Genomic DNA, 12,227 nt, shown 5'->3' on the forward strand with positions numbered 1-12,227 from the left:
AGGAAGGGCTCCTCTCCCCGCCCCCCACGCGTAGCCACGCCCTATCTCGACGCTGATTGGTCGCGGGAAGGAAAACAGAGCGGGAGCGCTCCGCCCGCCTCCATGCCGACTCCGGAAGAAGCGTCGACTCTCAGCCAATGAGCGAGGGCCGTTCCGAAAGTCCCGCCCACTCCGCTCTGTCCCCGCCCCGCCGGAAGCGCGGTGCCGCATAACGGCGCAGTGAGGGGGCGGTTTGTGGTGCGCATGCGTGGAGGTGTCGCTCCGCCCTCCGCCCGTACCGCCGGTTCAGTACCGGTGTTCGGTGCCGTTCCTCTGCCCCTTCCCCTCCGCCCCCATGGAGGAGCCGCCGGCGCTGCACCCTGTGAAGCTGTACGTGTACGACCTGTCCAAGGGCATGGCCCGCCGCCTCAGCCCTCTCATGCTGGGTAAGCACCCGACGGGGCGGGGCCGGGCTGCGGGGCCTGGGTCGGTGGAGCGGCTGCACCTGCGGCCAGGCCCGTGTCTGGGCGGGGGTAGGCCCGGGGTGGACTGTGGGCTCCAGGAAGCACCAACTGAAAAGCAGCCCTTGTGGGTGGCTGGGTGCTTCTCTCAGTCTGCTGGTTCACGATAGCTGTGCTTCATCCTCGGCTAAGAGTGTTACAAGAGTGTTACGGACTCAATGTGTCTGCCTGCTTTAATGGTTTGAACTAAGATTGAGCAGACTTGTTTCAGAGTGTTGGCCCAGGCATAGACTTGTACAGAAATCAGTTGTCAATGTCATTGCGCAAATCTTCCTATAAATTGGGTTGTGATGGCTTTGTGGCTTTCCTAGGGGTCTGGTAGCTTTCTGATTTCATGAAAGCCAGCAGCACATGACTTCATTGCTGGTGTGTTTTATGCTGTCTAAACAACTTTAAGTTTGTAACTTTGTGCTTGAGACAACTCGATGCTGAATATGTAGGAGTCAAGTCATGAAAAGGAAAGCCTTAAAGTCTTTATGCATCTCTTATCAGTGTGGGAAGTGTTGTGTGCTGGTCCTGCCCAGGAACTCGAGGCCTGTCAGTGGAACAGGGCCAGCACGGCCTGCCTGCTCACAGTGACAAGGCAGAGTGCACAGTGCTTGGGGTTACGTGGATCCCGTGACTGGGTTGTCCACGACACAAACAGGAGTTGGGTTTTGTTTCTTTGTTTGCTTCCCTCCCTTTCAAGTGAACTGTCTTCACTCAGGCTTAGCAGACTTCCAGATTATTTTTAGAAGCCTTCCAAAGAGAGAATGATGGGTTTGTCTCATGCACCCAACTACTGATTTTATTTTCCTTTACTTAAACGATAACAGAAACTGCTGCTACTTTAACTTTCAAATGGTCAATAGCTACTTTCTTTTTTTTCCACTTGTCAGTGATGTTCATACGCTGTACATCACAGAAGCATTGAATGGCCTGGGTTGAAAAGGGCCACAATGATCATCCAATTTCAACCCCCATGCTATGTGCAGTGTTGCCAGCCACCAGACCAGGCTGCCCAGAGCCACATTCAGCCTGGCCTTGAAGCCTCCAGGAATCCACAGCCTCCTTGGGCAACCTGTTCACTCCATGTTTAAAATGCACAGGACTATGTTACATCACATGGGCCACATTAACAGATCAACTCTGCCAGTAAAATAGGTTGGCAAGCATCTAATCTTCCTCTTGCTTGGCCTTACAGATAAACCCAAGCATGGAAGTAATCTGACTTGATTGTATTCTAAAATTATTCGGGCTTGTGTTCTTCTTTCATAATGCCCTCTTATCCTCACGAGTGCCATCTCCTAAATCAGTAGCACAAAAAGGTGGTGGGTGCAACCAGAGCAAAGTAATGTGACTTGCATTAGCTTGTAATAGCAGCAGCTGAAATCAAATTGAGTTTCGTCACACTTACTGCTGGCTGAGCTTACACACAGACAACTGCTGCCAGACAGCTGATTCCTGGTAACTTGATTTAACGCACTGATTGTTGCGTGATTAAGGGCCTACATCTAAATTTGCAATACTTTTTCCTGCTCCACAGGTAGAGGTCCCCTGAAATATGTGGCTCTCTCTAAGCAGCTTGCAGTTATCTTGTTTTACCTGGCTGGGCATAGATGTGTGTCACACCTTCAGAAGCTGTGGGTGATATATTTTGTGTATCATGGACAATGTCTAGTAGCATGCAAGGCATAACTCATTGTATCGGGCTGTCCTGATTGCTTTGCTTCCATTTCTTACGAGTGGGAGTGATTGTGAGCTGTTACCTGGTCTGTGCAAGGGCTGGGCTTGAGAGAAGAGTGCACAGCAAGATCAGCAGCCGAGGCAAAGCTTCAGGAGGAGGGTGATGTTCTTCATTGAGGTCTGTGTAGAATCTCTTGTATGATACGACAGATAAATGCCATTGGGATTCCTCTTGAATGACAAGAGAGGGTGTTGCTCAAGTTGCTTAGGTTCCTCAGAAGCTGGTGGCCTTTGGTTCCACTGTCTCTTGGTTTGGAGTTGAGGTGACCACAGCCAGCAATGCAGCATGGAAAGCTGCAGCAGCACACTGACAGTCCTTGGTCTCTGGGAGGAATGGTTAGTAATGGCAGGTTTCTCAGGTGTGGGGCTGACCAGCTGTGTTGGCACTGGAGAGATTTGTGTGGTGTTCAGGTGTGATCTGTCTGGCCAAGCACAGTCCACTGGTGGCAGAAAGGGATTATGTGTTGTCTGCAACAGATTGCACAGCTGCCATGGATGCAGCACTGCACATCCGGCACGTGTTCTCCACTGTGCCAGCTTGGCTAGTGTCTTACAGGAGCTGCATGCAAGCAGGAAGACAGCAGGTCCATTCAGAGCAACAACCAGTCCTTGGCACGGCCTGACCTCACAGAACAGCCTTGGGCAGAGCTGCCAAGAGCTGTTCTGCTGTTGTCCTGGCAGCTGCTGCCTGTTGTTGACCACAAATGTGGTGTATAACTGCCAGAGAGGAGCCCTTAGCACTGCAGTACAGCCTGTTGCAAAGTTCCTTCTCTGAATCCTGTTTCTCTTTGCACGGTCAAAAAGCTGTGCTGATGGAGAGGGATCTCTAGAGGTCCTGTCCAGGGCAGATGTGGTGAGAGCAGCTTTCTCAGGGCACACAGAACCCCAGCACAAAGTGCTGGCTCTGTAGAAAGCCTTTTGTTATTGCTTGCTGAAAGCGTGTGCATTCGTGCGTGAAAGTAAATATTAAGTCTTTTCCATTTAGCAAACAAAAGCACGGATGCAGTACTGGTTTGCGCTGCCTTTGAAACAGCTTGCTTCTCTGCCCTGGAGGGTGTACCCTACCCAGATGATATTAGTGATGAGCCAGTGGTGGCATCACTTCTTTCTGGCAGCTCCAGAACACGAGATGAAGGTGGTCATGGAGATGGTGTGGAAGGCTGGAGAATCTCGCTTAGTTGGGTGGGATGCTAAAGAAGCAGTAAATCCTCCTGAGGTATCGCAACACACTGCCCCACTTGTCTCATTGCTGCTACTGTCTTTTGGCCTTCAGCCAGCTCTGTGCCCACATTTCTCTGCAACAGGTTAATGGTGAAACCTGCTTGCTGCTCGGCTGTGATCCATAGCACTGGCAGCTTCAGCCCACCTCCTTCAGAACTGGGTGTGCTCACTTTGATTGATGTCTCTATTGTTCCAGCAGCCTTTTCCCTGCCTCCTCTCTCATGCGACCCTCATCTAAAACAGGTACCTATTTCTGTCCCTGTTTTGCTTCAAGGATAAGCAAGGAGATTACAGCAGTGACTTTTTCTTACTTGGATGCACAAGCTTCCCTTTCTTGAAGCTCCTGGAAGACTACCTTCTGTTTCCTTTGCTTCACCCAGTTGTGATGGTAATAAAGATTTTCTTGATCATTACCCGAGAGGAAGAACTTGTGAAGAACCACAGCTGTTAGATGTGCTCGGATTTGCAGACCACAGCAGCTGTGACAGAGGAGCAGGAGAGGGAGTGCCTCTGCTTCCTGTGGCCACTGATCTGAGTAGGGACAGGCAGGGAATGGATTCCTGCAAGACAAGGAACAAGGACGACACATCCTGTTGCTGCTACAATGCCTGACAGTGGAATAGTTGATTGTTATTCTAAGCATCTGATTCCAGCCTTTTGAAAGTGGCCACAATGTGCTTCTCAGCAACATAAGCTGTGGGAATGCAATTGCAGTAAGTGATGGTGTTGTTTTAGGGATGAGCAAAGTTGACAGTGCTCTGTGAAACTGTGGGATCAGAGCAGAACTCTGAACTCCTCTGGAAAGGTTTGTTTTCTCTGTAGGCAGAAGCAGAAGGAAGCTGAGCATTGGCAGGATAAAGCAGCACTGACAGATCTGCTTGCAGGAGGGAAAAAGTCAGGCACTGGTGTTGACAAAGGAGTTTATTTGAAAGAAAGACATCCTGTTGCTTTAGAAGCAGCTCTGGGGTGAAAGTCCTGTCTTTGGGCTTGCTGACAAGGTGGAATAATAGGTGAAGGTCTTTTGTGACTGACAGGAAATAGGTTGAAAGATGGAAAATATGTTACTAATAGCTTCTTTTTTTTCTGCACACAGGGAAACAGCTGGATGGCATCTGGTAAGTGACTAGATTTGAATTGCATAATGCGTGGTGTAGGAAGCATTATCAATATGAGATCATGTGTGCTTCGGATCTTAAGAGCGCTTTTGTGATGAAGAGGGACCAGTGCACTTTCTGTTCCTGAATACGGACTGCCAGTAAGATGCAGTATTGTCATGTGCTGGTTAAACCTCTAGAATAAAAGTGAGGGACAGAGCTGCTTTCTCTGCAACTTCACCCTTGACCCTTTGGCAGACAGGCTGCTGGAGGTCTTGTACTGGTGTGGAAGTCCCTGTCTTCATGTTGTGCTTGGGCACCTAGCTATGCCTCTCATTTCCCAACCACCTGTGTGTTACAGTAGCCTTGATAATTATTGCTTTCATTTCTATTCACGTCCCAGCAGCTACAGTTCCTAGTCACAGAAGCACACTGACTTTTTAGGTTATTTACTTCACCATGTCCTTGACCACATGAATTTACTGTTGATTTTATGTGTTAGGTTAATTATCTTCTTTACCTTACCTATTGTTTCTATTCTTCATGGCAGGCATACCTCCATAATAGTCCATAAGGATGAGTTCTACTACGGTGCTGGGGGAATCTCCAGCTGTGCACCTGTAAGTTAAAACTTACTTTTCTGTTAACTTTGTGGTAGAATTCCATCATCAGATTTGCTCGTGTCCTTTAGAAAAGCAGCTGTGTTCTGAGTTCAGCCAGATATGGCTGCTTCCTGTGGTTACCCTGTCCATCTGAGGAAAAGAATGTGGGCAGTGGGTTCAAGCTCAGACAAATACAGGCTATAGGGTTTCTTCCACTGGTGGTGACCTGGGTAGACAGACTCTTTCTGCAGCTGCTTTGTCAGTGATGCTTTATGTGCGTGGTCTTTGCATGAAGGCTTAGCAACTCAAAGCATCCTTTTCAAGTTTAAAGAAAAAATCCATGATGCTTCAACAGACCTTTCTGTTCTTGGGGAGGTGAAAGTGATGGGTTGTTCTTCTGAAGCAGAATTTTGTCAGAGCTTAGAGCTTTCAGCACGTTGCCTCTCAGTCTCCGTGTGGAGAGTGGAAGGCCAGTAAGGCCCTTTCCTTGATAAACGTACTTGAAGTTCTTCCTTCTGTGCCTGTATAAGTCATGAGGGCTCAATTCCTTAGAGCCAAAATGAATTCAGCGTGATGATTTGAACAGTCTCTTGGATGTTAATTCCTACAGGGAGGGACCCTTCTTGGCCCCCCAGACTCAGTTATTGACTTGGGGAACACTGAAGTTACAGAAGAAATCTTTCTGGAATATCTTTCTTCCCTGGGGGAGTCTATGTTCCGGTAAGTAGCACCTATTACTGCCTAATCTGAGTACCGAGAAAAGGCTTTTAAGGAGAGGGATGCAGAAAGGAGAAAAGTATTATGAACCCAGTCCCTTTCTCAGAGCTTTGTCTGCCTGTTGTATTACTTAGCAGTCTCCAGAGATGAGGCTGGAACTGATCCACAGCTAGACAACACTGTGGTGTGCCAGGCATGAGCCAGGCTGGGAAAGCATTCTGCCAGGAAGTCTTTCTCACTTCTTTTTTTTTGTAAAATGGAATAATGGCTGAAATCTCTTAGAGGGGATCAGCAGGGAGAATGAAGGCACTGTATGAAAGATCTCAGAAGATAATGCCCCGTGAGCCGGAGGTGAGATGTAGTAAAGCTGCCAACTTTCAGCTGAGTAAAAGCAAAGTCTTGACTGCTAAAACATCACGTCTATTTCTCACAACACAAAATGGTGGCATTTACTATTCTGGCTGGATTTAAGTGCCAACAATTCCTATGATTTCTTTTTATTCCTTCTGTGGTTTTACATGAAGAAACTTGACCTCACTTAACCTTCAAAAACAAAAACACTGTATAGAATCAGTAATACAGAGAGATGTCATTTTTCCACTCTGAAACATCAGTTCACCTGCTAATTGAAATGAATGTGTTTTACCTATTTGCCTTAGAATCCTTGTTGGGGAGGGGAGAAAAGTGCTAATGTCAAAAGATGCTTCTCAGTAGCGATTTAAGTTTTACTGCTTGTTAGATTTATTGCTGAGTCTCTTATTTCAATCCCTTTCCTGTGGCACAGAAGTGAGTCTTACCACTTCTTTGAACGTAACTGCAACACCTTCAGTAATGAAGTGGCACAGTTCCTGACAGGAAGAAAAATCCCTTCCTACATCACTGACCTTCCATCCGAAGTTCTTGCCACGTGAGTATGCGTTCTGCTCCTCTCTGTACTGTATTGCTTCAGGCTTAAATATTGGATGGAGACAGCAGTACCAGTTTGTGCTGCCTTTCTGTGAGAAGCAGAGTGAGATTAGGGAAAGGATGCTGTTTACTTTAACACAATACTATACAACAGGTACTAACTGGCACTGGTATTACTGAGAAGGGGGAAGGAAAGCTGAAGAAGAGTGGGAAGAGAGGAAATAAAGGCAGGTCAGCTCGACCATTTTGTGTGCCCTGGTGGCGCAGTGGTAGGAATGCTGCCTTGCAACACCAGGGCCTGAGGTTCGAATCCCCCCTGTGGCGCAAGTGGTAGAAGTGCCGCTCTGCTACACAGGAGACTCGAATCCCAGGGGTTGGACTCGATGATCTCTAAGGTCCCTTCCAACCCGCACGAAACTATGAGACTATGAGACCATTTTTGCTGTGCTCTGAGCTAGCAAGGATCCTGGTGGGATGATTTGGGCTTCATTTGGGTCTTATAAGTGATGTACTGCATCATTTGGGAGATGCATCTTCTACTCTGGGCTCTCATTTCCTAAGATCTTCCATATAGTCTGTAGCAGTGAGTCATACCTAAAGGCAAACTAGCAGCTACGGATTGCAACAGAAATTACTCTGTGTGTTGAACCACTGTCTTATAAAGGGACTAGATCTGTTCTTCTAGCCGAGCCTTTAATATTGATGTGATACTTAATGGAGAACTGCAGTTGCATAACATGGATTTCAGACTCTTGCTTAAGTAGTGTGAGTTACTGAAGCCAGTTTCAGACACACTATTACCACATTATCTGTGGGCATGTTAGGACTCAGAATTACGTGTAAGAAACTTAAATCTGTTTTTTATTTAGTATTGGAACAGTAAATTCTCTTTAATAGGTTAAATGTGCTTTGCTTGTAGTGAAAGAGTGTAGAATCAAACCAGTGTTGTAGAGGAAAGTTGATGAACAGGCTAAGAAAGCTGTAAATGAGGGAAAAATATTGAAGAAAACTATTTAAAGCATTAATTTCATTGTCTTTTCAGACCTTTTGGACAAGCTTTACGGCCCTTCCTGAGCACTACCCAGTTCCAGCCACCTGGAGGAAATACCTTCAACAGGGATAACGGACAGAGCTAACAGGAGTGCCCTGCTGTGCCCAGCCTCACCAGGCCTCTTCCTTTTTAAGCACGAATCTTCCAGATTTCTATTTTATAATTTCCCATCTGAATTAACTCTATGGAAATTACGAGACCACTTTTAAAATTTCTTAGGGAGAGGATTTATCAGGGTGCGTGCAAGGCAAGGCTACCAAAAAGGTTGCCATAATTTCTAATAGTATTATACTAATTTATAAAGGCTGTCTTGCCTGAAGTTAGGCTGATACTTTCTAAGTAATTCCTCTGCTGGGAAGTGGGAATTCATTCCATGAGCGTTCGAGCCCATTATGTATTTTGAAGTAAAGGGCGTGTCATAGCCATCCCTTGCATACTCTTTCTCTTGTCGCTGTCAATACTATGGGGCTAATCTCTAGCAAGGGAGGTACCTGTAGCTGAGGAAGTAGAGGTGTCCCAGTACTCGTCTTGTGCATATTTCATTAATGTTGTGTTGTTTGCTCAGGGGAAAAGCTGAACTCGTTTGGTAGGAGTATTTACAATGGCACAGCAGTGGGAAAGGTGGCCCAGCTGAACCTGGCGGTGTCACTTTGAAGGCTGAAGCTCTCAGCATGTGTGTGGGAGGGAGGCTGTGTCTGAAAAGTACCATGAGCTTGGGGAGATCCAAGTGTTATGGGAGAGAACAGCTCAAAGAACAAAATCGTGCGATGGAAGCAACGGATAGAATCTTGTTAACTTGTTTGCCTTTGCATAGGAACTGGTTTTTCCTCACTAAGCAAGATTTACAACGTGGCAGATGACATGATGTAGACCAGTTCTGCCTTCATTCTATTGTTGCAGATACAGTAGAGCTCCCAGCTGTTTCTGATACTGCTGTTCTTTCTAAAGCAGCCAAGTACATCACAGAGGGCTGCATGAGGAAAAGCAGGTGGTAGGGCTCCCTAAATTTAAAGAAAACAAGGAAGAGTGAAATTAAGCTTTCCCGTGGAACAATTGAGTTGATTGGGATACATGGAGAGGCAGCCCTATCCTTAGATTGGCATTAGCTTGTGCCAATGCTGCATCTTCTAATGTAAGATCCTTACAGCTTTGCAGTTATTCACAGCAGAAAAAGATCACAGGAAGAGAAGAGCAGGCGCACTGATTTCTTATTGTGCATGTGTATACACTACTTTCCTGAACAATTATGTAGCAAATATGCTTAGGATGGAACACAACAACATCAGAAAACCCCCAAAACGTTGCCCTGCAAGTGGGCATTGCACATCTCAGATACTGCAGAAAAAAAGCGTCTATGCAAATATACAGTCCTGTGTGCAGTGCTTTGTTGTGACATCTGCTTCTCCTGGGGTCTCTGCTTGTGCCATCAGCTTCTCCTGGAGTGTTTCATTTGGGCTGGACTAGGAGGTGGCTGGAGCAGTTGGTGTAGATGCAACAGCTTCCAGCAAAAGCTTTTGGTCTTTCCCCAGCAAAACGTGCTGTTTGCAGAAGGCATTCTGTAGTAAATCATTTACCATACAGCACCTTCTGGTGTTCTGGGGAACAACTGTTAGGTTTGCTTTCTGCTGAGCCATAGAAACCATAGCTTAGTTTTTCTGCTGTCTATGTATATCAACTCTGAACTCTCTTGATGCCTGTTTTGTGAAGAGGAATTGGTCTCTCATCTCCCTGCAGACATGACTATACCACAAAATGCAGAAGCACATCAGGCATCTTGGAGCTTCCCCAGACCATTGGGTAGGAAACCCATTTTCTCCAAAGATGGTTAGCTGTAACTGCACAAGCCATTCCTCACAGCCATATAAACTACAGTGAGACATGTATGTACATATATTGGGGTGGCGAACCTCAGCCAGCTCATTGACAAAGGGGCAGGGCAGCTGCACTGCTGAACGGGGGCAGAATCCTTTGCTTGTGCTTCCTGATCTGTTGTGTATTTCTGGGGTTCCCCCCATGCCATTAAAATGAAGTTAATTAATAACATCTTTAGACAGAAAGCGATGGTTTGCATTTTTTTTTCCTGTGACAATTAAAACAATCCTGTTTGTACATATCTTTCCACGTGCCAACCCATGTCTTTCTAGCAGTGAGGGGCCCAGAACTGAGCACAGCACTGGAGGTGCGGCCTCACCAGAGCTGAGTAGAGAGCCTCATCAGCGTAAGGAGCTGCAGGAGGCAGGTCCTTAAAAGTGGGGGGGTACTTAAATGCGGTTGGTCCTTGAATGGGGGGGAGGCTTTAAATGGTGGGGTCCTTTAAATGGGTGTTCCATGGCCATAAAACACTTGGAGAGGGACATAATGGGGGCGGGGTGGGGGGGGTTCCTAAAATGGGGGTGTTGCCTAAAATAGGGGGGGGGGGGGGGTCCTTAATGGAGGGTGGTTCCTAAAATGGGGGTGAGGGTCTCCTTTCTTCAGAGGAAAAAGCTTATCCCCGCAGCCCAGAAAGCAGCGATTGGATAAGTATTGAGATTCATTCTTCGAATAATTGTCAGAAATTGCTGTATCTGTTGGATATGTCTTTAATTGGTAGAGGAAGATAGGTAATCTGGAAACAATGAGTCATATTTTGATAGAAAGCATTATTTTGTAGTGAAAATGCCTTCTTTTTGGACAATATCTACTTTTTGTGTAGAAAATGCTATTTGTAAGGATGAAATGTTTTGTCTCTAAAAATTCGAGGGGGGGGGGTATTTAAATGGGGGGTCTTTAAATGGGGGGGTCCTTAAAATGGGGAAACTTAAATGGGGTTCATTGGCCATAAATGACCTGGAGGTGCATCAGCGTCAGGAGCTGCAGGAGGCAGGTCCTAAAAAGGGGGAGGGGGGTACTTAAATGCAGTGAGTCCTTAAATTGGGGGGGAGCTTTAAATGTGGGGGGTCATTTAAATGGGTGTTCCATGACCATAAAGGTCTTCAATGGGGGTGAGGGTATGGGGGGGGGGGGGTTAAAAAGGGGGGACCCTATAATGGAGATGATTGTTAAAATGAGGAGTGTCCATGAAATGTGGGGTGTCCTTAAATTGGGGAGGGCCTGTGAAAAGGGAGTCAATGGCCATAAAGGACCTGGAGGAGGCAGGTTGGGGAGGGCGGTTATTAAATCGGGGGGGTCCTTAAATGGGGGGGCGGTCCATAAGATGGGGGGTATTTCTTAAATATAGGGGGAACAAATAATGGGTGGGGGGGGGTTAAAATGGGGAGTCCTTTAAATTGGGGGGATCCATATAAATGGGTAGTGGTCCACCCATGTGGGGGGGACCATAAAATGGGGGGGTTTAAAATGGGAGGAGTCCTTTAAATGGGGGGGGTCTCGTTAAATGGGGGGACCCTATAAGTTGTGGGGGGGGTTAAAATGTGATGGTCCTTTAAATAGGGAAGGGGTCAGAAATTTGTGGGGGGTCCTTAAATGAGAGGGACCCTATAATGAGAGGGGGTGTTAAAATTGGGGTTCTTTAAATTGAGGGGGTCCTTAAAATGGGGGGACTTAAATGGGGTTCATTGTCCATAAATGACCTGGAGGTGCGTCAGCGTCAGGAGCTGCAGGAGGCAGGTCCTTAAAAGGCGGGGGTAGTTAAATGCGGTGGGGCGTTAAATGCTGTAGAAGCTTTAAATGGTGGGGGGGTCCTTTAAATTGTGGGGAGACTTTAAATGGGTGGGGTCTTAATTGGGGTTTCCAGGTCCATAAAGGCCTTGGAGAGGGACATAATTGGGGTGAGGTGGGGGTGTTGCCTTAAATGGGGGGTGGTTCCTAAAATGGGGGTGAGGGACGTTAAAATGGGGAGGGGTCTATAATGGGGGTGAGGGTCCTTAAATAAGGACGGGGAGTTAAAATATCGGACCCTATAATGGTGGGGATTGTTAAAATGGGGGGGGGGGGTACATAAAATGTGGGGGGTCATTAAATTGGGGGAGCCTGTAAATGGGGAGTCAATGGCCATAAAGGACCTGGAGGAGTCAGGTTGGGGAGGGTGCTCCTTAAATAAGGGGGGGTCCTTAAATGGGGGGGCGGTCCATAAAATGGGGGGTAGTCCTGAAAATGAGGGGGAACCAATAATAGAGGGGGGGGTGGTTAGAATAGGCGGGTCATTTAAAAAGGGGGGTCATTTAAATGTGGGGGTTCTTAAATGGAGGTCACCTCCCTGCTCCTGCTGGCTGCACTATTGCTATACAAGCCAGGATGCCATTGGCCTTATTGGCCACCTGGGCACACTGCTAGCTCATAGTCAGCTAAGAACCGGCCAACAGCCCCAGATCTCTCTGCTGAGGGCTGGTGCAGTTTGGGATGAGCTGAATGAAGGTCAGACAGTGGGGTTTGTAGAAGGGGCTGCTCACACCTCTGTTGGTGGGCTGATAAT

At 47.1% G+C, this 12,227-nt stretch overlaps 1 protein-coding gene across 1 annotated transcript; it reads left to right on the forward strand.

Moving 5' to 3' along the window:
* Positions 1–236: 236 nt before the first annotated feature.
* On the forward strand, positions 237–9,873 carry DESI1 (desumoylating isopeptidase 1). Its single transcript, XM_015861206.3, has 6 exons — positions 237–425; positions 4,540–4,561; positions 5,091–5,160; positions 5,753–5,862; positions 6,644–6,766; positions 7,808–9,873. Exons 1-6 carry the CDS (start codon positions 335–337, stop codon positions 7,899–7,901), a joined length of 510 nt encoding a protein of 169 aa, XP_015716692.1. The 5' UTR covers positions 237–334; the 3' UTR covers positions 7,902–9,873.
* Positions 9,874–12,227: the final 2,354 nt, after the last annotated feature.

This window comes from Coturnix japonica, chromosome 1 (assembly GCF_054131305.1).
Source record: "Coturnix japonica strain WE chromosome 1, WE-NBRP24, whole genome shotgun sequence".
Lineage (NCBI taxonomy): Eukaryota > Metazoa > Chordata > Aves > Galliformes > Phasianidae > Coturnix > Coturnix japonica.